Source organism: Lipophrys pholis (assembly GCF_963383615.2).
Source record: "Lipophrys pholis genome assembly, chromosome: 21".
NCBI lineage: Eukaryota > Metazoa > Chordata > Actinopteri > Blenniiformes > Blenniidae > Lipophrys > Lipophrys pholis.
The window spans coordinates 17,430,171-17,444,537 of record NC_137649.1 but is presented as its reverse complement, the minus strand read 5'-3'; the positions used below and the strand labels follow the sequence as shown (position 1 = coordinate 17,444,537).

The following is a 14,367-nucleotide window of genomic DNA, read 5'->3' as shown; positions in this document are numbered from 1 at the left end:
GCTGTGGAGGATTAGAAATAGGACAAGGAATACACACAATGCAGCCGTAAAACTGAAGGAATTTGGCCCAAAAAACTAACAAAAAACAGGGAAATGCTTGATCCAATTGAGTTCAGATTGCAGATCATTCTGCTTTTTTTTTCCCCCTTTACAATATCTTCTACAGGATGCTTTGGGTCGGTGTCGGTCTGCCCCACGAGGAATCGGATATCACCAGGAACTCTTCAGAATAAAACCTGCCGCTTTTGTCTGCAGTCACATCGTCAATAAATACAAAAGCAGAAGTCCCACACATACCCGTGCCATTCCGTTACCGCCACCATACTTCACTGATGAGGTGCTTTGCTTTGGATCTTTGACAGTCCGTTTCCCTCTCCGTACTCTTCCCATCATTGCGGTTCAAGTTGATCTTTGTCTCATCTGTCTATTGGATGCTGTTCCAGAACGGCTTAATCTCTCATTTTTTTGTTATTTTTGTGTGTGTGGCCAACTCTAATGTGGCTTTACTATTTTTGAGGTTCACCAATGTGGTGAATCCTCTGTGTTCACTCTGGTGATGTCCTCTCTGACTTGTGTCCTTTGACACAGAAATACCGACCTCCTGGAGAAATAATTCCTCTTTCATCTACAATACTTTGAAGGACTTTGGATGTTTGTAAGACTCTGTATGAGGAAACTGTCGATTTAACCTCACCTCAGTGTTTTACATAGATTTTCAGCCTGATGATGACGGATCGTGGCGTCTCTCTCAAATTGCGATTTCACCTCATCGGATGTGTAACGAAATTAATTTGGGGAAAATATAAAATCTGTAGTAATTCCTGCTGTTTACCCGCTTTAGATAGAAATACCAACAAATTAAAGCACTTAAAAACAGTAATCAATTTATTTCTAATCCTATGTGGTGGTCTATTAAGATGAAAACTGTCAATGCCTCTATATTTATGGACCCGACTGGGGTCTTCAGCACATGACTGAGCTGCATCTCCGTTAACTCACTGACCCTGCTTCTGCTTTATGTATTTAGTCTGTCACCTGTGATTGTTCTGCACATACTCAGGATGCCTGCTGGTCCATGTGGTGTGCTCAGCTGTTACCACAGACTAGACTGCCTCCTAATCCTAAACTTATATTAAACACTGTTATATGCCAATCCCGTCACTTCGATTAATCTCTTGCTTGAGGCCTCGCGTGAGGAGTTGAAAACTTTTTGAGTTCAGCCGTGTGTTTTTGAAGGATGAACAACACAAAAATCAGCACGCCAAACAAACGTTTGCTCTGAAGTTTTAGATCTCAACAATGAAGTTACGTTCATGTCCAGTACCTGATTGAGGGCCTCTTTGCTGTAGTGTCGTATCCCCTCTTCATACTCCCACCACCAGTCATCGCCTTTCAGAGAGGAATTAAGTCCATTTGAAACTTTTCATGTCACCAGTTAATATTGTGATACATATTTTAGAGTTAGTTTCTGAAAAGGCTCCATTTCAGAGGGTGCTGTAACAATAAATATACACTCACTTGCGCTCTGCCCCCCTGCTTGTTCTAGCACTTACCTTTGACAGAGCAGGACACCAGCACACATGTTGACACTGCGATCCAAAGCCACTCCATAGTACTGCGTATGGACCAGTCAATGGGTCACCCCTACACACTGCACAATGTGTAGTCACTCGCAGCGCTGCTGCTTTGTACCGCCCCCTCCGTGGAAAGCTGAGTGACAAACTGCTGCTCCAATAAAAGCTGATCTGACAGGTAATCAGGGAGACCAATGTGGGGAAAAGGACCATTTTTTTTAAAGCGGTTTTTGAGTTATTCATGACTCATGGTATGCGTATCTGTGGATTCCTGTAAATTGATTCTGGGGAAAAGGATGCTGAGGATGGAGCACTTCTGCAGCCTCTGAATATGAAAATGGTGGCAAATGGAATCGATAGGTTGGATTACCATCTACCAATCACTTCTTGCCCGGCGATAACTTGATTTTACTCCTCCTACATTCCCACCACTTTTGATTCCATAACCGTGACAAATATAAACACCACACACCTAAAGCAAGCTGTAAATATCCATATATCATTTATTAATTTCTTTATAAACTCGTATTTGCGATGGAAAAAATGTGAATCCTCCCGATGGTGACGACCAGTGTTTGCCCAATTGTGTGAGTATCGACATGTGAATGCAAGAAACACTTCGAATCCTCCTGCAAACGACACTTCACTCTCCTGTTTTTTTTTTTTTTGTTTTTTTTATGAGATCCTACTCATGCAGATGTATTGGCAGATACATTCTTACAACAAGCACATATTGTAGAAGTGAACAAATTGACTAGAAAAAAAAAAAACTGCAGGTGGCAAAAAAAAAAAAATAAAAATAAAGGTTTCAAATAGTATTTGGATGAATACTGTACGGCCGAACTATGGCTTCATTTGTTTCCAGTTTCAGGCTCAGATTTATGGCCATCTTGAGCTGAACAGTGCGGGCAAACCTCCAACTCAGACTTTGGTGAGGGGGTGGATATTCTCACAACAGCTGAAGTTGTATAACCCAAAGAATTATTTTGAAAAAAAACCCGAAAAAAAACCCCCTAATCTTTCTCTGATGTACGAACAAAGCAGTGTGAGGTGTTGCTATCTTTAAGGCTGCTCCCATGTCTGCTTCAGCTCACAGTTGGCATTGTACACCCAAAACGAAATTGGAAAAAACTAAACAAAGATTAATTGTATTATAGCGCTACTTTCCAAAACAACCAACCAGGATCAAATCAAAGCATGTTTCTGGAAAAGCTTTACATTTTACAACATACAGTACAGATTAAAAAAAGCAAAAAAAAAAAAGAACAAACCTTTTTTCTTCCTGATTGATTTGTATCCTTCCTGTCTGTGTTTCTTTTTTATCCCTCGCTCGCTCGCTTCTTAAAATGAAATCTCAAAAAGCCTGTGCACTTTGCGTTCACTGTCCTGGAGGGGTGAACGATGCTTTGACGTGCTTTCAGACGGGATCTGCATGAGGGATTCGGGTGACAGCTCAAAAACTCCACACACTTATTTATTCAGGCAGTCAAACTTCTGTCGACTAAAAGAAACTTACCAACAGCCTCCTTGTTTGTTCACCAACAACATCACATGGCTTCAGTATATTTTAGCACTGCAGAAGGTACTGACCAGACACCTCGTAAACTAAAGTCATCAAGAAAACGTGGAGGCAACAATTACTCGTTCACTCTTTAAAAGGTCTGAAACAAAGATGAGCGATGAGTGTTTCCTATATACTGCACAAAAACTAGGATTGAATTGAAGCCGTTCAACTAAGAGTAATTTTATCAGGAGGAAAAAAAAAAGAGAAAAGAAAAAGGCAGAGTGAGAAGAAATGAATGAATGCATCAGATCCCATCTTGCTAATCAGCAAAGTTCGTAAAGCCTTTGATCTGGCAAACGTAAGACTATTTCCACAGTGAGGACACGGGGGTCTTCTGGCAGTGTCCTGAGTCACAGACTAACAAGTCTCAGGTCTGTGTTTTAATCCCAACACTCTGTAGCTTCGTCTAAAAACACCCCCAAGTGCCTCGGTTCCAGCACAGGACCAGCATATATTAAAAGGAAGAAGGAAGAGTTGTGAGACTGAACACTTCAGCAGGCTTCGAGTGTTCTTTTTTTTTCTTTTTCTTTTTGAAATCATGTGAGGGGAAGCAGGCAGAGTGGGAGACGTGCTTGAAGTAGCAGGTTCTTCAGCTACTAGCCACCAACTGCTCCGCGCAGTGGGCTGGCAGCGCCTGTGGTCTGTCTTTCACTGCCGTCTCTGTCTCCGTCTGGCTTCCTCTCACTGCTGCTCCTCGTCCTCCTGGTCCTCCTGGGCCGGGCCTTGGGCTTGCATTTCGTCCGTGGGCTGGGGCTCAGCGGCGGCCGGAGGCTGTTCCTGAGGCAGTCTGGGAGGAGGCGTAGGGGCCGTGGCAGGGAGCAGCTCGGCGGCGACTGGAGGCTGTTCCTGAGGCGGTCTGGGAGGAGGTGCAGGGGCCGGGGCAGGCGGGCGAGGTGGCACAATGATTTGGTGCTGGCGCTGTCTGTAGGCGATGACGGTGCCGAGCAGCAGGGCGATGACGGTCATGAGGTAGAGGTCCCACTCCGGACCCAGGAGCTGGTCCAAGTCCACCTCAGACATCAGCTCCTTCAGCTGCTGGACGGATGCCAGAGAAACGTATGATCAATATCATCCTCCCATCAAACAAAGAAGCTTTCAAGTCAGTTGGTTTGCAGCCATATTGTCAGTGTTCCAACAAAAGCATCTAGAAAGAAATTACTTACATTAAAATCCTGCAGGTACTGCAGAGTGTAAATCAGGCCCAGCTTGCACAGAGCCAGGAACACAGGGACCTGAGCATCAGGACTGGCCTCAGCTGCCATGTCGTAGAAACGCTTGGCTAAGTGAATGTCCTGCACAAAACAGAGAGAGTCAGCCACGGTCTCAGATTGAAGTCTTTTTTGTTTTTAACAAATGGAGCTGTTCTGAGAGCACATCTCAAACAATCTGCACACAACGGAAAAGTCAAGAAAATCCAAAAGAAAGATTCTCGAAATTTACAACCAAATGTATTCCCTAATTAACAAGACGCCAAAATTGTCACAATCTAAGTTCAGGAGAATGTTTAAAACCTTTTTTTGAATTCATCTCATATGAGAGTAGAGATAACTGGCAAAAGGATTAACTTTTCAGATATTAAAGGTGTAGATGTGCGATGTCATCATGTAGAGACGCTTGTGAACATCACAGCTCACCTGTTTGATACCCAGGCCTTTCTCGTGCATGTACCCGAGGTTAAACATGGCCTGGGCACTGTGCTGCTGCTCTGAAGCCAGTCTGTAGTGAATGACTGCCGTCTCGTAGTCCACATCGGTTCCGTAGCCGTAGAAATGATAGTCTCCTAGTTTAATCCGTGCCACAGTGTAACCTGAATCAAGAGAACACGCATTACATTTAATCATGTCCGGCTGGGAAATGTTATTCCTGGACTGGTTTTACACCAACGCAAAATATTTGCATTCCCTTTAAATCAGAGCGGAGTTATTCAACGGTGTAATTTACTAAAGTAGACTGCAGAGGTCTGCTCACCTTCAGTGGTACCGCTGCAGTCAGATGAGTAACTAGTAGAACTAATTCTAATGCCGTCTGACTGACTGCTGATGTGACTGACTGGAGCTGTGAATGTGACGGTTGCCATGGCGTTGGATTTTAAGGCCATGACTGCACTTTGGAGTTTAACATGAAGCACAAGCAACTGTGGGTGTAAGCAGTGAATAGAAACGGAGGCAGATTGAGGTTTTACCAACAATACACCGGATTTCTAGAACTCACCTGTTGAGTAATAAAAACTCCTTATCGCCATTAAAAGGATGTCTAGATAGTTCCCGTTTCATGAGAAGTAACCGCTTTAAGAAAGACTGCAACTTTTTATCCAGAAGACATATTGATGAGCTACGTAAAGGGCAAGTACATGATCAAAGCCAATATTCTGTGAATCATTAAAACATACTCTACTCGAGGCTATCTTGTCAGTATAGAAAAATAAATACATTTTCAACCACTTTTTTTTTTTTTTTTTTTTGATGAATCTCAATCTCCACAGCCTGGCAGGCCAGCTGTGTTCGCAGCCAGAGGCTACCAGCTGTGCAGAGACCCAGTGAAAAATCTAATGAGCAGTAAAAGCAGCATGGTAAATGTCACATTATGTCTCCTTTGCAGGGGGATTGCAGACCATTTCATAAACTGTCTGAGTGGCCTGGAACAAAAAACTATCTGCACATATTGATCTGGATGATGCAACAAACTAAGAAAAAAAATATTATAAATATGTTATATTTGTGTAAAAATGGGCGTAGACCTGAGAGCTCATACAGACTTACCTTGAGCAGCTGCTCTTGTCCAATGAAGTAACGCACGAGGGTAAGTCTCATTCTCATTGAAGATTCTCGCTCCTCCAGCTTATTAGTCCAAAAAACGACAAAACCATTTAAGAATCGATCACCATAAGTGGTGTTTTTAAAACACCTCTAAACATAGTGAGTTTAAAGTGCAATTTATGCAGTTTTTCTTACTCTGGTCCAGAATGAAGGCCACGTTGCTCTGGGCCACCTCGTAGCCCTGCTCAGCCAGCAGCAGATACTGCACCAGCGCAGCGTCCGTCTCGCCATCCTTAAAGCTTCCATAGGCCGTCATCAGTCGCTCCGACCAGCGGCCGCGCTCACACACATTTTTGAAAAGCTGCAAATACGACCCAGACAATAAATACCTGGATCCGTTACCGAACTGAATTATTTAATCGTGACTACTTCTGTATTTTTCAAGTTCTTCGTTTCTTGATCTCTTCAGATGAGATACAGTTAAAGGAGCAGCAGGTTGAGGTTGGCTCACCTCCACAGCGGTGTGGCAGGAGCGCATCACGCCAGTCCCAGTGGCATGCATCTGGGCCAAGTTGTAAAAGGCCAGGATGTGGCCGGCTTGAGAGGCCAGGTTGAAGAATTTCAGCGCCTGTTTGTAATCGCGCTTCACACCAATGCCATCTGGAGAATCAGAAATATAGCAACTTAAAAACAAGGAGACACATGAATGTGAAAATGAAGAGAAAATGTGGAAGTCTTGAAGCCGAGGCAAATGATGAGGAGATATTAAAGAAAAGTATGAGGAGATATTTCCCACAGCTGTGCAGACACAGTAAAGCCCCTGAGAACTCACTGTAATACATGGTGCCCAGCTGGAGCTGTCCGTCCACCCAGCCCTGCTCCGCTGCCTTCTGGAAGAATTTCAGCGCCAACTCATAGTTCTGAAGACAAGAAAAGATCAGAACACTTTAACGGCTGCTCTGATTTTAACATGATGGACACTGGTAGCTTGGGTTCGGAATAAATGCCTCGTGCATCCAACATATCTGTGTATGTTCCTCAGTGGTGTTGCTTTGAGAATATTATTGCTGGGTGCCTTTCTTTGAAGCGTTTGAATGTTGAGTGTTTGTGTATCTGGGTACTCCAGTTTCCTCCCTCTGTCGGAAAATGTGTGTTTGAGGTTGATATGAGAAACAATCGGTGCAGGCTGCACGCCTTCAGCCATAATTAGTCTCTCTCACCTGAAGTTAAACGTAGAGCTAGAGAACATCATTTCAATATGTGTGAAATAAAATATTTCTTACCACTGGAACACCCCTTCCATATAGATATGCCATACCCAGGCCACTCTGTCCCACTGGATTGCCCTGAAAACAACATCCAAACAAAGTGATGCCAGTTAACAAAAAGCAAAAGTAAAATGAATTGCGTTCTGATTTTGTTAAATAGCCCGGACCAGATTTATCTGAAGGTTTTAATACATACGAGGTCCGAAGCCTTCTTGAAGTATTGAAAAGCTGTCTCGTTGTCCTGCGCGAGATACTCGCTGCCTTCTGAATACATCTGATAGACAGAAAGAGACATCCGGAAACTTGAAGCGACTCAATATGTGCAAAACACAAAGTCATTGGTTTCAGTCAGTCTGGATTCGGCTTAAATGATGTGCTGAGTAACAACAACACAGTGGTCATGATGTTTAACCATCTTTCAGCTACTTGTTATTCCAGTAACAAGGTGGCCACCAGAGCCGCCATTGAATAGCTAAAATAAAGTACGGAGAACAAATAGTGATTACTAAAAAATTACAAAAAAAAAAACTAAAAAGGAGAATAAAGTAGAACTTCATCTCACTCACCTTGCCAAGAAATGCCATAGCATGCGTATTTCCTGCATTTGCAGCCTGGGTAAAATAGTCATATGCCCTCTGTCGGTGAAAAGTGAGCACAAATACCATTATAACATCAACAACAAAAACAACAACCTCAGAGATATAGTATTTTAATTCAATGTCAAAACGTTACCTGGTGATTTTGCTCGACTCCACGTCCTCCGTGCAAATGCAACTGACCGAGCCCCACCTTGAAATGAAAACAAAACACTTCAATAATTTAGACGTCACAATTTGTGATTGTAAAGTTTCCAAAATGACAATATGAGTCCAAACAATGTTTTTGTTAGTGTGAAACTGAAATAAAAAAAATAACAATCTAATTTTAAGACTCTTGAATTCTACCCAAACTCCTAGAAATAGTAATTTCAATAACTAACAACTAATCATTATCAAGGAGCGTGAGATTGATTACTTAAGTGTTTGTAGCATTGTTTGATGTGATCACAATTCTTTTGATAATAATAATCTTTTTTTTTTAAAAAGACAACATCAAAACTAACACTTAATACCTTTATTACAAAAATAATTATTTATGCATCTTTATATATTTACTTCTGTCAGAAAGTCATATCAGCTCGTAATACTCATGGGAACATGGTTATAAGTATGTGTCTTTTACCTGAGCTTGGACGTCTCCTTTCTCAGCTAGAAACTGGTAGTACTGGATCAGGTCCTCCTCTAACATCCCACTGGTGGACCCTGGACTCTCCACCTCGTCCAGCAGCCGGACCCTCTGAACCGCTGAGCCACCGGTCAGCGAGACGTCGTTGGCCACTGGAGACAGCGATGGAAGAAACATGCTCAGTATTTGATTTGAGTACTTTGATTGAATATTACAAAACTATAGTGAAAGCTTACCCTGATTTGCCACAAGCCTGTAATGCGTGAGAGCCGACTCACAGCTTTGAGGGACTCCAACACCTCCCCAGTATCGATACCCCTAATAAAACAGAAGGAAGTGTCATGTTGTTGTTTTTTTATTAAAGCCATATGGTCATGTTACCTTTGGAGCATGAAAGTGTGACTCACCAGAATCATGTGAGCTACCAAATTTCCACCGAGAGCACCAAAGGTGTAGTAAACCAAGGCCTGGAAAACAGAGCGTGTGCATTACATGACCAAGAGAAATATTGTGTAAGTACTAAGAAAACACATCAAAGACATGAGAGAAAAGTACCTTAGCTTGACTCGAGTTAACACCGAGTCCCGCTGCGTACAAAAAGCCAAGAGCCTGTAGAAAGTAAACAGAGTGGCAGAGCTTATTCTTCATGAACCTAGTATATAATAAAATAGCAGGTCAAAATAGCTTTCAACACTTTTTTTTTTTTTTAAAGTGACATATGAGGTTTTGAGCCGCTGTTTTACCGTTTGAGCTTTCGGTGAGCCGTCTATGGCAAGCTTCTCAAACATTTCTTTGGCCTTGGTGACGTTTTGGTTCATGTAGTCTCCAAACAGCATGGCGTACGCCACCTTCTCCAAGGCTTTCTGGTGGCCTTTCTCTGCCACTTTCAGCAGCTTCTCGTATAACCTGAGACGGAGGGCACATTCGGGCAACACCCAAAGCAAACAAGGATATGCTGAGCGGAGTCACGGGTGGGAGCTGACGAAGCACGAATCACAGTAATATCAAATAGCATCTGTGAGCTAAAAAGTGGATTTAGGTAAGCTCATAAAGAAAATAACTCCTTTTTAAAATCGTAACATGAGCCTTGGAGAACATAGCAGTGGATCAAAAGCACAGGGTTAGAAAATCAACAAGAAGAAGCTCACTCTTTCTTCTGAGTCTTCCTGGTGGTGGCATTGAGCATGCGCAGGATAGTCTGATACTGCTCCTCGGCCTCCTCAGCCTGAAGCCTCTGCTGAGCCTGCTCCTCCGCTGAGGGAGAGAGTGGAGGAAGCAGAAAGTAACATTTAGAGGGAATGAAAAGGTTTTTAAAAACCGGTAGATTATGGATTAAAACCAGGCCAATTTGTTGTGTTTGCTTTAGTGACCTGGCAATAAATAAAAGCTTTTGATATCAATTTGTCTTTTAAGAACAAACAATGTTCATTTTGTAACTTTTTAGGGCATTTACTTTTTTTGTTTGAAACTGTGACTAAGTTATCAGTTAATAAACTATTGTATTATAGTTGCTACACTTTGTAAGATTTCTGTATCAATGTCAACGACTGTACAGGTTTGTAAGCTGCTAAAATGTGCAACAGGGATTTTATAAACATCGGTATGACAGTAACTTTGACTGCACAACATTCTTTCCATTAAACCATTAGTGACAACTGCTATGATGGTCTTTACAAATTAATTACAACGTTATCCTCTGCATAATCTACGTATGGCATCAATGTCTTCAGGAGATAAACAAAATGGACCAAGCAACTGTTGTTCTGGTCCGGTGAGGGATGTTGATGTGCGCCAGGATTTCACTTCCTTGGAAAACTTCTATCGGCTGGTAGTCGCTGAAGCTCGTAGCAGCAGTAACGCTGCGCAATGTAGTGAGACAGACCACCGATTTTAACCGATAACAAAATAAACTGTCTTGATTGATTAACTGTCGTCTGCTCTCTGGCTGTAATGTAATGAAATACCAAGAGCAGGTTTGAAAACGTACTCTCACAAAAGCCCCACTTCTTGTCATGGTCATAGTCGAAGGTTGTTGCACACCACAACCGTCCGTCCCCCCGTCCATCAGTGGTACAGTCCGAGTACTCCCTCTTCTGGAAGCGGAAGGGAAAGATGCAGGGCTCTCCATGGGCTGTGCCGCCATTCACCACAGGAACTAAAATGAAAAAATAAAGACAAATATAACAGACAAATTAATGTCACACTGTTTTCTTTATTTAATAGATCGACACTGGTGGATTCAAAAGATGATCAGTCAAATGAACCTCCACCATCACATAACGGCATGATTAAACTGGTGCGGCGAGCCAGCTGAAACAATACTAAAAATCCCCACGTCGAATGATGTAACCGACTGCAAGAGGAGCCACAGGTGCAAAGGTGCCGTTAATTTCTCATGGGGGTTTCACTGCTGATGCCCTGAAACCACACGCACTTCTTCTAGACATCAACAAACCAAATACAGGTCTACATGCAGAGACGCCACACAGCTTTCAAAATAAGAAAAAAAAAAAGGGGGGAGAAAACCTCAGGCAAAGCTGCTGACAAATTATTTTTGCTCCAGGGCAGGGCACTGCTGCTCACCGCTACAACTATTTAGAAAGGAGCTTCAGCAAGGAACATTCTAAGTCATTTCAACAAATCAGAACAAGATAATAAACTTTCTGGATTTTCTGAACATCAAAGCCTTTTTACAGTCAGTGATCACATATAAGATGTTGGAAAATCTGACTTTTTTCCTCCCCTCACTTTTACCAAAGTTAGAATCAAGTTGAGTTCATCGATCCCCATTAACACGGGTATAATCAACTAGCATAGTTATCACAAGGATATTTTGGTGCCACATTTCCGAGTGTAAACATGAGATCCAACTCGTCTCTCAGGTACTGTCCCCAACCACAAGAATACAACTCAAAGCCAATGACAGAAAGAGAAGCACAGGACTCAAGGCTCAAAGAAGCTCAAAGTCAATTCCTATTATTGATTTTGATGCGTTTTCAGAATTTCAAGTACCTCAATAGACTGAGAAAGACTCCCAAGGGAAGTCAATCTAATCAGTATAATGTCTCTACTGCATTAAAATGGAAATGTTGGTCGTTACCTTCTTTTGGTTTCTCCAAAACTGGAGGAGGCTGCTCAGGTAGGTCTTCCTTCTCTTCTCCTTCAAGTCCCTCGAAAGACGACAGTTTCTCTTCTTCTGACTGAGAGACGTCAGGATCGAGGATCACCGAGGAACCTGCTGCAAGTTCTGATGTAGGACGGACATCTTCCTCTTCTGTTTCTGAGTCATGGTATGACTGGAGAAATAAAGATAAGATGAATGCAAAGATATGGCTGAGATGACGTTCAAAGAATGTTGAAAATACTTCCTCACTGCCTCTTTGTGGAGTTCATAATAACCACTCTTTTTCTTGTGATGTCATGAACAATGACAATGATTGTTTATACCTCTCAAGTAGTAGCTCCCTTCCATGCAAGAAACACAATATTTGTTTGGAAGCAGACGACAGCTGTTGCTGACAACTGGATAAGATCAATCAGGTTTCTACACCACTATGATTTAAACCAACCCTCATGTAATACATGGGTCCAACAGATCTGTTCCAAAGAGATATTCAGGAGATTTATGCTCCTCTTTTTTTAACATTGCTTGCGACACAGCTGGGTGTTCTTGTCTTCTGTATGTTTTAGTGGCATAATAGTAATAATAATAATAATAACAATAACAATAATAATAATAATAAAGCCATAAATAAAAAAAGAAATAATCAAGTTTTTGGGGCCTTCTGTATGATGAAAATGAATAATTAAAAATCAAAACATGTTGGCTTTATTCACCACCACACCTGCATGTTGATATTCCATACAAAGTGGTTCTGCCAGTTTGCTTTGCAAGTGTGAGCAAAAAAGTGGTGCAACAGAAAGAAAAAGTACGACAATCACACCAAAACTCACTCTCTCACTATAACACATACCCACAAACGCACTCTCACACTGCATATAGCAACTTTTATATTTAACTAGTTTCTAATAATCCAACTATTTAAAATCATTTATCATGCAACAGAATGCAGCAAAATCTCACACACACACACACACACACGCACACACGCACACAAAAAGTGAGCTCTTCATGAAAATAAAACATTATCTGCTATGTTTGGGAAAATGTCTTAACATCTTAATGTTGAATACATATATGCAAAAAAAAACTACAATGGTTTAGGGTCACTTGATGAAAGCTGATAAGAGTAAATAGCTTAATAGTCCTATATTCTGTCTTCATTGCTGCTGTTTCAGCCTGTAGTGTTGGCAAATTAGGCTCCACACGTGTCAGACCGACCTGACAGATACATGACACGGGACACTGACCTCTTTCATACATCAACTACTCAAACAACAAGCTCACCTTCAACTCTGCCCCGTCGTTCTCATGTAGTTCTTCATCTGGGAAGCAGTCACAAGCAGTTAGGACAAAATTACCTTGACATGGACTTGGACACAAGCAGCTGCTTTGAATACAGCCTAACAAGCTTTCCTTTAGAAACACTGACATACTCACCAGCCGCGAATCCTTGGATGAGCACTATGAGGAGAAGAGCCAAACAATAACGCGTCCTCGCAGTCTTCAAACACCTCATAAAGCCCATTGTTGTTGTTGACAAACTAACAGTCTGCTAGCAGTAGCTGCTACTAGCGTTAACGTCACACATTCAGTTACACTGGAGCCGCACTATAATAAGCAATGAATATACTAACGCACGCCAGCAAACTGAAATGAACCCTCTTCGCCCCGGGTCGCAACTTGGTTAATTTTAGCTGTCAAAACAAGCCGACAAATCTAAATGAAAAAGCTAAGCTAGCAGGGTAATACCTGCTTAGCTGCCGTGCAGCTAACAGGCTAGTTTCATATAAATACAGCTACGACGCAGCGTAATAGTCCTCCAACAAGCAACCCTTCGAACCAACAATGAGATGCTGGGGTGGTGCTTCAAAACATTCGAGTTTCGCGGAGGATATTCGGTAGCTTGATTTCTATTTCAACACATTACTACTTTAGCTCCCTATGTTAAGCCTTTACTACTCCACGACACTTCCTGTTCCCGCGGCTGGACCAATCAGAGCGCGTGTAGTTCACTGACAGCCAATCAGCGGCGACCAAAGATGTGCCAGCCAATGAGCTGGGTACACAGTTATATTTCCAGCTGGTAGGCGTGAGACTTGAGAGATCGAGGGACGAGTGTGTGTGTGTGTGTGTGTGTGTGTGTGTGTGTGTGTGTGTGTGTGTGTGTGTGTGTGTGTGTGTGTGTGTGTGTGTGTGTGTGTGTGTGTGTGTGTGTGTGTGATATTACTTTATAATAGATTATTCTCTGTGAAACTCCTATAAATACATAAAAGTGCAACTTTCAAAGTAATGTTATATTTCATATCATTCTCAAGGATACACTGAGTGCTTTCAGTTGCAAGTTTCGTAAACTGCCGAACCATGACATGCAGTGGCAGCCTCTATTGACTCTCATTCAGACCCATGTCCAGCTTGTGTCCATCTTCAACTGTGTTGTTACATTTATTGTTTGTATTGGACCTGTAGTATACCAGACAAGTTCCTTACAAGAACTCATCAACATTCATTGATATTTTTAAAATCAAACTCAAAAACACAGAGAGACAGACAACCATCCATACAAACTTTCACACCTATGGGTCACAAATTGACATCTGCTTTATGTTTTCGGACTGTATAGATTAGAGAAGAGCCACACACACAAAGGAGAACATACAAACACCATATAATCACTTGAAAGTGCTTACCACTACATTACCATATGGCCCACGTACCATTTCACTCTGTATTTAATTGAAAACCCAGGGAAAAGTGGGAGGAAATCAGAGGATTCAGAGAAAAATAGATGGGTAGAACAGACTAACTGCTGAGAGTGCAGTCCACCACCACCACCACCTGTTTCATTGTATCTTACGTT

The 14,367-nt window shown here is 42.1% G+C and overlaps 1 protein-coding gene across 2 annotated transcripts; it reads right to left on the bottom strand.

The window, feature by feature from the left end:
- Positions 1–2,057: 2,057 nt before the first annotated feature.
- sel1l (SEL1L adaptor subunit of SYVN1 ubiquitin ligase) lies at positions 2,058–13,516 on the bottom strand. 2 transcript variants are annotated; one of them, XM_080490381.1, is made up of 21 exons: positions 12,948–13,516; positions 12,795–12,832; positions 11,487–11,682; positions 10,374–10,541; positions 9,535–9,640; positions 9,130–9,292; positions 8,942–8,995; positions 8,794–8,853; positions 8,623–8,704; positions 8,384–8,538; positions 7,895–7,951; positions 7,729–7,797; positions 7,359–7,436; positions 7,178–7,240; positions 6,727–6,814; positions 6,406–6,554; positions 6,090–6,255; positions 5,898–5,975; positions 4,773–4,945; positions 4,302–4,430; positions 2,058–4,173 (listed from the first exon to the last, which is right to left on the bottom strand). In XM_080490381.1, exons 1-21 carry the CDS (start codon positions 13,033–13,035, stop codon positions 3,820–3,822), a joined length of 2,514 nt encoding a protein of 837 aa, XP_080346507.1. In that variant the 5' UTR covers positions 13,036–13,516; the 3' UTR covers positions 2,058–3,819. The 2 variants fall into 2 exon arrangements, with proteins under 2 accessions (XP_080346507.1, XP_080346508.1); XM_080490382.1 differs by having other exon boundaries at positions 2,058–4,170; positions 12,948–13,505.
- Between the last annotated feature and the right edge of the window lie 851 nt (positions 13,517–14,367).

What these genes read in the sequence shown, in the direction of transcription:
- sel1l (XM_080490381.1), bottom strand. Translation starts at nt 13,035, where the DNA reads ATGGGCTTTATGAGGTGTTTGAAGACTGCGAGGACGCGTTATTGTTTG. An exon ending in AGGAAGACTCAGAAGAAAGA is followed by an intron (nt 9,293 to 9,534) that starts GTGAGCTTCTTC and finishes CCTCCGTCTCAG; the next exon opens with GTTATACGAGAAGCTGCTGA. An exon ending in GACAAGAGCAGCTGCTCAAG is followed by an intron (nt 4,946 to 5,897) that starts GTAAGTCTGTAT and finishes CTCTTGATTCAG; the next exon opens with GTTACACTGTGGCACGGATT.